This window comes from Hevea brasiliensis, chromosome 5 (assembly GCF_030052815.1).
Source record: "Hevea brasiliensis isolate MT/VB/25A 57/8 chromosome 5, ASM3005281v1, whole genome shotgun sequence".
Classification (NCBI taxonomy): Eukaryota; Viridiplantae; Streptophyta; class Magnoliopsida; order Malpighiales; family Euphorbiaceae; genus Hevea; species Hevea brasiliensis.
In genome coordinates, this window is record NC_079497.1 from 114,498,590 (window position 1) to 114,509,361 (window position 10,772).

General features: G+C 35.9%; 2 protein-coding genes across 10 annotated transcripts; both read right to left on the bottom strand.

Moving 5' to 3' along the window:
• Nucleotides 1-378: 378 nt before the first annotated feature.
• On the bottom strand, nt 379-5,965 carry LOC110633941 (uncharacterized). Of its 5 annotated transcripts, XM_021782796.2 has the most exons (10): nt 5,824-5,962; nt 5,502-5,727; nt 4,527-4,754; nt 4,161-4,430; nt 3,439-3,473; nt 3,268-3,363; nt 2,788-2,971; nt 2,047-2,714; nt 914-1,801; nt 379-756 (listed from the first exon to the last, which is right to left on the bottom strand). In XM_021782796.2, exons 2-9 carry the CDS (start codon nt 5,623-5,625, stop codon nt 950-952), a joined length of 2,457 nt encoding a protein of 818 aa, XP_021638488.2. In that variant the 5' UTR covers nt 5,626-5,727; nt 5,824-5,962; the 3' UTR covers nt 379-756; nt 914-949. The 5 variants fall into 5 exon arrangements, with proteins under 5 accessions (XP_021638488.2, XP_058003511.1, XP_021638497.2 ...); XM_058147528.1 differs by lacking the exon at nt 5,502-5,727 and having other exon boundaries at nt 4,527-4,709; nt 5,824-5,965; XM_021782805.2 differs by having other exon boundaries at nt 2,047-2,708; nt 5,502-5,964.
• A 1,089-nt stretch (nt 5,966-7,054) lies between these two features.
• On the bottom strand, nt 7,055-10,760 carry LOC110633905 (PWWP domain-containing protein 5). 5 transcript variants are annotated; one of them, XM_021782753.2, is made up of 4 exons: nt 10,615-10,759; nt 10,441-10,537; nt 7,775-10,368; nt 7,055-7,513 (listed from the first exon to the last, which is right to left on the bottom strand). In XM_021782753.2, the coding sequence occupies exons 2-3, from the start codon at nt 10,513-10,515 to the stop codon at nt 7,789-7,791; spliced, it is 2,655 nt and encodes an 884-aa protein (XP_021638445.2). In that variant the 5' UTR covers nt 10,516-10,537; nt 10,615-10,759; the 3' UTR covers nt 7,055-7,513; nt 7,775-7,788. The 5 variants fall into 5 exon arrangements, 2 of the variants coding, with proteins under 2 accessions (XP_021638445.2, XP_021638436.2); XR_002490906.2 differs by having other exon boundaries at nt 7,055-7,232; nt 7,417-7,513; nt 7,775-10,759; XR_002490902.2 differs by having other exon boundaries at nt 7,055-7,232; nt 7,333-7,513; nt 7,775-10,759.
• Between the last annotated feature and the right edge of the window lie 12 nt (nt 10,761-10,772).

Consider the following 10,772-nt stretch of genomic DNA (forward strand, 5'->3'; position numbering starts at 1 on the left):
GCACAATTTGTTTTTTTTTATCTGAATAGAATATTTCATTAGCCAAGAGAACAATTATCAGCAGCTGCATTAGCAGACGGGGGAGCAAACACAACAGAGCATGAAGGAAATCTAGATTATGAGACGCAAGTTTGCTGGTAAGAAAGAGCAAAACAGAAAGATAAGAATGCTGGTTACTTGAAATGAAAAAATTGCTTCTCAATTAAAACTTAAAATCTACGAAAGGTTTATAGCCTTTGCTGCATTGTAATTCTCTGATTTATTGTAAGAAGAGGATACACTTTAGAAAGCTATCATATCACCAAATTAACTTCATTAACTGAGGAAAATGGCAACAGAAGAATAATGTACTATAAAATATTAGGAGCCTCATCAATATCTTAAGAAGCAACATTGTCCTATTTTTTTGGATCAGTTCTTAATGATACGTTCACAGCTATTGGCAGAATGAACATTGTGCACAAAATAAAAGGCTGCTAACAATTTAATCTCGAAATCCCAAACATATCATATAAATTTAGAGAGATTCTCACAAAATGTACATTCACATAACTGAAACTCATTCCTCCTTTAGTCACATTGTGTGCAGCTTTAATCTATGACCTTCATTTTCTTCTCATACAATCTACATCAGACTGCTTTATAACATGTAACTTCAGCCCTCTCATTCTTCCAAGACACATTATTCATTTCCCTTCGACTCTTCAATAAAATAATTTCTACTCTTAACAATTCTCAGTCCAGGGGCAAAGCTACCTGCATGGCATTAAATAAGGCAGTTCTTATAGGAAATCAGAACTCCAGAAATTTTATGCAACTTAATTGAATAAGTAGAGATGATCTAAGATTAAATATTCTATTGAAATGCAAGAGTGTAATCAAGTCCACCAATGCTAGAACAGAATTTAGATACCTTAAAGAAACTTGCTTCTACACTGTTAAGCCATCTTTAGTTCTCATATATCTCTACCTTTACCCCTTTAGTAGGGGTCAGAGCAGAGGAAGGCATTAACAACTTCGCGAATTCCTCTTGGGCACTAGTTTTAACTGCTCTGCTTTCATTAACTTGATGAAGAGAACAAGAGTCAAGAACAGGTTTTTGCTGGATCTCCCTATGAATATCCATAGCTCCAACTTGTGAAGCCAAATGATCAACTTGATCTTCAAAACATGTTTTTCCCTTCTCATTGATGTTAGAAAGTAAGCCCAAAATTTTCTTTTGACCATATGCAGCATTTTCGCCCACCTTCTGTGACATGATTATGTTTTCAGCCTCAGACACGGAACTCAAGTTGCATGTAACACCAAGTCCTCCAATGATGCGAGTAAAGTCTGCATCTTTTACAGGACCTTTGTTCTCACTCTGTGGGCTCATTTTATTCTTATGTAGGCTCTCATTCCTAATGTCTGGATTGTTTATTGTTGTATCACAATCTTTAGGCGCAATTTTTTCAGCCTTCAAGTTATCTTGCCTACCATTTCCAGGAGATATTCTACTTTGAACTTTCAGAGGCATGCCAGGACAGTATTTTCCATTTCTTGAAGCACTACAGACCTTTGATGCATTACCTGGGGGTGCCTGAAGAGGTAAAGGAGGTCTAGGTTTGATTTCTGAGGCATTTTGCTGAGCACTGGCTTTGGTGCCCCGAACTGCCAATGCAATTGGTTGAAGCTTTCCAAGTTTTGCTTCGTTTGACCTACCACTGGGGCTAACATTTTCCACCCCATATCTGGGCAAGCCCCTGGGTACAGCTGGATGTGATTGGTTCCTTCCACTGGGAGTGCGCACTTCTGATCTCACCTGAATAATGTAGAAACTACATGTAAATGTGGTGCAGGCCAAAAAAACGCAAATCAGAAGAAAAATAATAATGAATAGGGAGGTGATTTTGCCAACATAGATATCAGTGGTACATCTTTTCAAGATGCATAGTTCTGACATTCTGAAATGAGATCTTTCACATTTTTTTAGCTTTGAAAACTACCTTGGCAAAACCACTTCCCCACTCCTGCACAATGCTCAGTGAACAGGAAATCAAAACCAACCCCATCAAAGAAGCCAATTTTTGGTGATGGCATCCGAAGCCCTGACGGTTTGATTGAATCTGGACGAACAACTGCACCACTTCCTGTTGAAACTCTCTTTCCACACTCACTTGGCAGTCCAATGACCTGGGTACCATGTCCCACTGAGCATTTGTCACTAGAATGGTTTTGAGAGTCCAAAACTTGGGAAGCATCACCATTGTCATAAGCATCCGAGCACAAGCGAGTGTCAAGGCTAGGTCTTGAACTGTTAGTTCTTTTATTAAGGGTAGAAGTTGGTGACATCGATTCCAAAGACCATTCACTGATAGAACTAGCAGGTGATATGCTAGCAAAGAACTTGGCCTTGGTCACAGAAGGTGAGATACGTGGACTCATAGACTGATTCTTACTTCTTGATTCAGTTTTCAATGTGGATTTGACAGTTGAAACGGTGGAAAAATGATTGCCAGTTTTGGAATCAATTTTTCTTTTCTCACTATACAAAGAACATCTACTGCTACCGTCAGATGACAAGCTTCCCAAACTATCAATGGTGGAAGATGAAGTTCTTAGCTCCGACTTAGATGCCATTGATGATTGCAAAGAGGACTTGAAAGGAAGTGTGGGCTTGGGGACGGTATTTCGTGAACCACCCATATAAGGAGGTTTAGCTCCTCTAACTGCCACTATTTAATAAATTGACTGTCAAATACATTTTGTGTATGGAAAGAATAATTATGAATAAAAAGTTTATATTACCAGTCAAATTCTTTGGTTTATCTGAATGACCAGTTGAATATTTTGCACTGTCCTTTTCCATTTTGACATGGTTGGCACCCAAGGAAGCTCTTTTGGTTGCTGTTGTTAAGATGGGACTAACTCTGCCAGCTCTATTGGGTGGCTTACGAACAGAAGAAGTCGACTCTTCATTCATCAAACCACACTGCATGGAAGTAGACCAGTCAAATCACATTTGAAGCCAGATTCAACTTCATGTTGTTTAACCAATTATTTTGTCTTTGATTACTTCAACACATACATGCGTAAGGGGGGTAAAACCCAATAACACTACTTGTTTAAATTTTCCTGAACCTGATAATTGAAACTGACATGAGAAGTAACGCTCCTATTCCCTTTTTGAGCAGATAATGTCTACTTCTAGTTAAAATGACAGTATAATTCATGTGGAAACTACTTTCATGCACTGACAATAAAACATTTTCCAAACTTGATACATGCCTTTGAAGCTTGTGGAGTAGGAGAGACCTGGTTTGCCAGTTTTCCTGATCCTTTAATGGCAACGGTTAGCTTCCTGGGAGCTGCTTTAGTCTTTAACTGAAATTCACAATGCAACAAATAAGGTACAACTAAAGATAATGACAATTTAGGACTGATAACCAATTAACTTGCCTTTTTTTGAACAACAATGTCCACTTTCTCCGAAGCTGAAAGGAAAGGCACTGTTAGTTTAAAAGTAATCAAACCAGAAGATGTGTTCTGTACATCAATTAAAATATCCAACCAAAATCTACAGGGTAACCAACAAAACAGATTTGCCCCATCAGTTGGATCCTATAATTAATAATTTCATCATAGCACAAAAACAAAGGAAGAATATCCTGAAAAATCCAAACCTATTCATGCATTTAAAGGGGATGAGAATGGTAGCTGAACACCACACAGCAAACACAAATAGACCCATTTAAAATTGTTCTTTGATCTTTCCTACACAGTTATTTGTGTAAGGGAGATAAAAGGCCAGACAGACCAAGAATGAATTTTATAAAATGCATGAGTATCTTTTACCTTGTCATTTCAGAAGAGACTGAATGCACACTGAAGGTAAAATTGAATTGGCCAAGATATTCAAGTTGTTACATCAATCCAACGGAGCTGGAAAGCTGCACAATGGTGGCAGAGGAGGAAATTGATGTGGATTTTCTGGCAGTAATACTGGGACATAAGGAGTGCCCTTGGTTGCATTGTTGACAAAAATAATGCAATTTCTCCTTGATGGAATGATAAATTCGACTGGTGTTAAGAGAGCTGGTAATGGGGTGAAGAGGTGATATGGATATGATGCAATATTTTCTACTGTCCTATTTCAAATATAATATTAAAGGGACACTCACATTTGATAAGTTGGCCTTCATTTACTCCAGACCCCGCTTTACCATGTGAAACTGCTGCATTGGATCCTTTACTAGATTTCTGGATTGAAGCTCTTATATCTCCAAATAAGTCATCCTCGAGAGTTCCTAATGTTGAATTATCAGTTGCAAATGTAGATATTGAATCAGTAGATCTGTGTATATCCTCCTCAATTCCCAGCAATATATGATTTTTTCCTCCTTTCTCAGTTCCTCCTATAATAGTAGATAACTCCTCTGGTTCCAAAACACCTGGTTACAAACAAGATGCATCTCCAACTAAATGATTATATTAATTTTGAGGAAGGATATAGATGTACAGTAACAAATGTGCACACAAAAAAATACCTGCACTTGTGAAGAAAGCACTGTCCCAGGCTAAACTTTTGCGCAAGTTGTACTTTTCATTTTTTCTTGTCTTTTCTTGTTCTGCTAATTCAAATGGTTGAGTGGCTTGTTCACCTCCTTCAAGAGAGTTTTCCGGTTCGTCCAAACCCACCATTTGAACAGTTTCGTGCTCTGTCTGTTTATCTGAACATGCCACGATGCCAGATAATGCAAAAGGAATTTTCTTTTCTGATTGTAAAACATAAAGTCGAAATAAAAGCACAAATAAAAGCTGCAAAAATTAAGCTTTTATACAAGCCAACCCCTAAAATCCGCATAGGAACAAACACTGTTTTCCATTTCTTAGCAAAGGGAGCCCAAGACTTTATCTACCACAACAAGCTTCTCATATGATCAATGTAGGACATTGAAACCGTAACATTGCTCAACAGCATTTTGAAGACCAAAAATCTGAATAAGCATAACTTTATCTTTGTTATATAGAAGCTAACTTACATAACCCGCTAAATTGTTAACATATATTCCTAAATAATGCTATATGTTAACAAAAATAATGAAAATTTTTAATAATGTTAATTTAAGCTATTCATTTTCCTTCACAATTCTAAATTCAATGGATAACAATCAACTCAAATTCAAATCTACAATCATTTCTCAACTCAACTTCGCATCTATATTTTTTTCATTCATTTCTTCCAATTATCGATCAATTTCCCGACTCTGAAGTGATAATTTAGTTTCAAAATTGCATAATCAGAATAACCAAATAATAAACTTAACATTTTTACTAAAAAAAAAGAATCAAAATAATAAAATAACAATATCAATCAGCTACACATCAAAAGAATACTAATCTTTAATAACGAAAGGAAAAAAGTTATGGAGTTCAATTGCAGAAGTAAATGCCATATTAAGATCATAATTCCCACAATAACGTGACAAATCAAGAAAAGATAAAAATATAGCGTGAAAAACCTGGAAAATGGGGAAATTGATGATCGCGAGAAGGAGAATTGTAGAGGCAATCGTCCTCGAAGCAGACATCAAGGAGACTTAGCATTTTGTCTTCAAGAACCAAATTCTCCTCGGGTCCACTCATTGTATAGATCGATTAATGAAGTTAAAATAGAATTGGTAAGGTTTTGATTGATTCAAAAGAGAGAAATTGAATGGGACTGAGAGGAAAAAAGTGGTTTTCCTTCTGGCGGAGAGAAAGTAAGGGAGATGAGTTTTTGAATTTTGGAGAAGCGGCGATTCGGAATTAAACTATTAAAAAAAAGGGATAAATTATATATACCTTGAAGGAAAGAGCAGTGATGCCAATACTCAAAAAATATACATATTTCTATTGATGGGCGGAACTGAATAGATCACACTGATCCATCGGTCTAACCACTAGGTCTTTGGTATCGAATTTATTAATTCTATGTATTAATTCAGTCTAAATTTAATAATTATGAGAAAAAATAGTATATAACATTTAAGTATTTCACATTTTAATTATTAGAAAATATATTTTTTAAAGTTTTTGTAATTAAAATATATTAAATTTAATTTTAAATTATTTTTATATTTTTAATTATTATCTTTAAAATGTGTTTCACAGTAATTTTCTGACAATAATACTAAATAAACCTGTAAATTCAAGTGAACTACATGAAAAATATATTAAATGTTTTAAAAAATTATTTAGTCTGTATTATATCAAAATTAATGATTTAATTTTTATATTTTAAAAAATATATTGATTAATCTCTAAATTTTAATTTTATTATACATTTTTGCCTCTCAACTTATTTTTCTCGTTTTTTTTATCATTAATGATAATCCTTTATTCATGAATATTTTTGACATTAATGTGAAAAATCAAATTATATATATATTTTTTGGAAAATACAAAAACCAATCATTATTTTTAACAAGTAGTAATTTAACCAAATGTTTCACCTATTAGAGATGAGTTATCCATTCAAATAATTAAATAATTTTGTGGGTAGATTTTATAGAAGAGAAATTAAATACGTTTAATCAATATAAATTTAAACATTTATAATTAAATAAAAGTTAAGTGCTCAAACTTATAAAAGAGCAAATTATTGTGAACATATAAATGGGAAATTCCGTCTTAAACATTAAACAGATTTTATTTTATTAAATAATTAGCATTGAATGAATTAATATTAATTCACACAATAAATTCAATAAAAAACAATGGAGGTATTAGTGGCAAAATTAATCAAATCAAACCCAAAATCCGCAAATTGGAATGAAATTTGAGTGAAAATTTATACAACTATTATTTTATTGTTGTTATTATAATATTTTTCAAAAATTGAGGAATATTATTGTAATTAATTTATTATTACTAATTTTTTTTTACCAAACTAGAGAAGATTATCAAACTTTCTCTGCCTTTATTTTCTTTCCCTTCTTGCTCTTTTCACCTTCATTTTTTTCCCTACATTTCTCTTGGGATAATTTTCACATGAATTAGAGTCTTATAGAATATGAAACTAAATACTACAAAATTTTAATAAAGCTTATTATATTTATGACCAATTCATCTAATTTCTGTATTTATATTTTAACTTCATATGAACATGTCCCTAAGAGAAGCAATACAATATTCACATTATGGCACTATAGTCTTAGCCACTTGAGACTGCATGAAGTAGCTTTCTCTTGCCTGTTTCTGCAGAACCGCAGCTGAAAAGGATACACATATTATCAGATTGGCATGGCATAAAGTATAAATTTAAGCAACAGATAATCTAAGCAGCTAGTTTGAGGTTCACAAGTCATTTACTGTAGTCTTAAGCAACTCCTTTAAAGTGTCAACAAGTGATGTTAATGTGTTGTGTATGCCAAAGAGTATATATCAGCATCAAACCTCCACCACACATGGCCTTGTCTGAATGGCGATTCACTGGTAACCAATAAAGCAGAACTGATGCACTTGCTTTGAACCATCCACATGCATCCTTATCCTGTCAAGTGATCATCACAATAAAATTGAACCTTACTACATGAAAATGCCAGACTATGGCAAATTGAAATATAAACAAAATAGCGAGTTCTATCAATCAAGATACTCCCTAATAATTTCCATAGATTAATTACATCCGCAAACAAACTGTATTTAGTCAGACTACTTGTATAGTCCACTTAAGATCACCAGGGATCAGCCAAAGAAAGGAACAAATGAAAACTACCAACAGTTTTAACTTCATGTTGCTGGCAACTTATACCAGAGTCTGATGCATCAAGTTGTATTTTCCTCCACAGAATTTGCATTTTTCTTGCTGCTCTTTGTTGTTTTCGGAGAAGATTTACTTCGTGAGAAAGGCATGTACTTGAGGCGATAACTAACAAGTGAAGGTCCAAATATGCTGTATTTACCAGCACTGCTGAAAGCCGTTTCTGCATCATCTCGCCTGTAGAAAACCACTTTCACACGGTTACTCTTCTTCAGCACTTCAGTCTCTGATTCCTTCACACGGCCAAATCGGCTGAATATCTTGTTCAAATTTGATTCTGAAGGGATGGAATCCAGGCCAGTAAAGTTCAGAATCAGAGCTGTTGGAGAGTGATCATTACAATTCTCTTCCGAGTGATCCACTGGCTTCATTGCTTCCATATCAAGAATTTCACCAGCACCTTGATGTTCAGAATCCAAATTAGGACTAGATTGAGCAGTAGGTTGTAATTCAATAAGAGGAATAACCTTTTTGGTTGTACTTTCAGGTGGCATGTCTACAGCTCCATTCTGATTCTCAGGTGATGGCAGCTCTTTGGGGACACTTTGAATTATCATGTCTTGCAAACAAGAGTCTTTGGCATACTCTGATTCACATGTTTCAGTTTCTGAATTGCTTGATTCCTTCCCAATATTATCAGAAAAGAGAAATTCCAGAAAGGATGACTTGTGCTGCAGTGAATTCAAATGTTCCAGGCAAACTGAATTCCTGAATTCCACAAAGAAACTAACTACTGATTTCAAGAAGCTGCATACATCCATGGGATCTCTAGCTACCAAGCAAAGCTGCGACACCATCTCATAAAATGAAGAATTCTCTATTTGAAACAGTTTTTTACCTTGTGACTTTCTTGAGAGAGACTTCTCATTGCTCTCATCCCTAATTGCAGAATCTGGAGAAACTCCATTAACAGATTTGCTTATTGGCGTTGGTTCAAACAGTTGGCTTGCAACCCTAAGAATGCTATCTCCAACTCTATAGGTTCTCTTTGGCTGTGAAGAAGGGTTGATTCCACCCCCTGATGATGAAAGAATTTTGCTGTGATTCACCAAAGAGTCATCATAAATGGAATCAACAGCCTTCCTTTTCTTACCAGAAGATGGTGAAGTTACCTTGTTAGTAGCTCTAATCCCCAATCCACTTTTACCATTTGGAACAGATAAGCCTCTCTCAGCCATTAGGTCAGCCAAACTTTTCTCTTTCTTTCTTGGATATACATTATCTCCAGAGATGTACTTACGCTTAGGAGTTGAGTGATCTAGACATTTTGACTCCACTTTTCCTGAAGATGCATGCTTGTCATCTTTATCTTCAGCACCAGGATTTTCATTCAATTCACTGCAACACTTCCCTTCTACTGGTACTAATTGTGCAATTTCTGTATCACTCAGCAACAAGGTGCCAAGAATTTGGAATTCGGGCAGTTGAGAAAAACCCTTCCAGCGACAAAACGCCAATAGTTGGGCCTGTGTTGTTACAAATTCCAGTCTGTCAATTAAACCAAATGGCAATAGGCCTAATGCTTTAATATAATCAACTAGTTTTGCAGGTTCAAAAGCATCTGCACCTGAAAAGCTATCCCCACCTACTCTTCTACTAGAATCTTCCCGGATTCCAGCATTAACGATTATTTGAGTATTAATCTTGCTATACTCACATATGCAACGACAGGACAGCCCAAACTCTACACGTCTAGAAACCTCATCCAAAGCACAATCAATGGCATAATGAAATTCCTCTGAGTTGTTCTGTTTCTCCATTTGTGAGAAATGGGATCGAAAAGGCTTTATCATTGATGGTTCATTCCAAGCGAATGTCTGATCCCCAAAATATGCAATTAAATAGCTATCCCTTTTAAAATACTTCTTTGCCTTCTCTGAGGAATCAGAAGGATCAAATATCTGCCCAGGCCACCAGGGATGGCTTCTCACTTTGCCCCATACAAGGTCAGAAACACTGAATTCCAGCTTGGAGGCAGATACTTTCACATTTACATTACCTAAATCATTCCCATCAATGCTCACGTATGGGTTCAAATCCACTACAAGATTTAGTGCACCGGACTTATTATTATCATCATTTTCCTGGCAAATCACTTCAGAGGTATTAGCTTGATCATCCAATTCCATGGCCTGAAACCCAGTACAATCAGAAGTTACCTCTTTGCAAACCTCACCGACATCTTGGAGAGGCAATAAAAAATTTGCGCTAGCTTCTTTCACTAACACATCCACTACTCCAGGCAAAGGGCCCGAATTACCTGCATTTTGAACTTGGATTGAATCCTCAAATGCTGAACTTGAAGGAATACCCACCTTCACTTCCTTCTTAACTTGACCCGAATGGTTTTCTTCTACCTCACCATGACTTGTTTCAATTACCTGGAGGACTACTCCAGAAGAGACATCAACAACCGTATTGCTCTCCCTTTCTACAGACCCAATTTCTGTTTCCAAAGTAATTCCTCTATCAACAGACTCCGTTTCTCTTTCCAAATCCCCATTGCCTAACCCATCAACAATTACCCCCTTCAAGTCATTAGCTTCTTCAAAGTTTCTAACTTGGTCTACTACTGGCTTCTGGGTCTGACCATAAGAGTCTGTTAGGGTTTCAGCATCAGACAAACGAAGCTTAACAGTTGGTTCTAGAATACTAACCCCATGAACATCGTCTTCTGGTTCGACTGACACGACGTCGGAATTAAGGTCGATGGGGTCAAGATTCGCAGACATTGATACACTCCAAAAACAGTGTCTATAAATAAAACTCCATTAAAAAAATAGAAACTCCCCAACTCAAATGAAGACAGAAAACAAAGGAAAAACGAGTACCTTGTGTAACTGTTTGGATAGAGAGAGAGAGAAAGAAAGCAGTAAGCTAGCTTGGCTTTAAGGTGCCAGTTTGGTTTTGAACTGATAAGAAATTCCAGTAGAGAGAGGCAGCGGAGAGAAAGATGATGGTCAGAGTCAGGTTAAGGGCCGCATTCGTA

Coding starts and splice junctions, on each gene's coding strand:
- LOC110633905 (XM_021782744.2), bottom strand. CDS start 10,515: ATGTCTGCGAATCTTGACCCCATCGACCTTAATTCCGACGTCGTGTCA.
- LOC110633941 (XM_021782796.2), bottom strand. CDS start 5,625: ATGAGTGGACCCGAGGAGAATTTGGTTCTTGAAGACAAAATGCTAAGT. Junction 4,431..4,526: donor TGCTTTCTTCACAAGTGCAG/GTATTTTTTTGT, acceptor GTTTGTAACCAG/GTGTTTTGGAACCAGAGGAG. Junction 2,972..3,267: donor CTACTCCACAAGCTTCAAAG/GCATGTATCAAG, acceptor ACTTCCATGCAG/TGTGGTTTGATGAATGAAGA.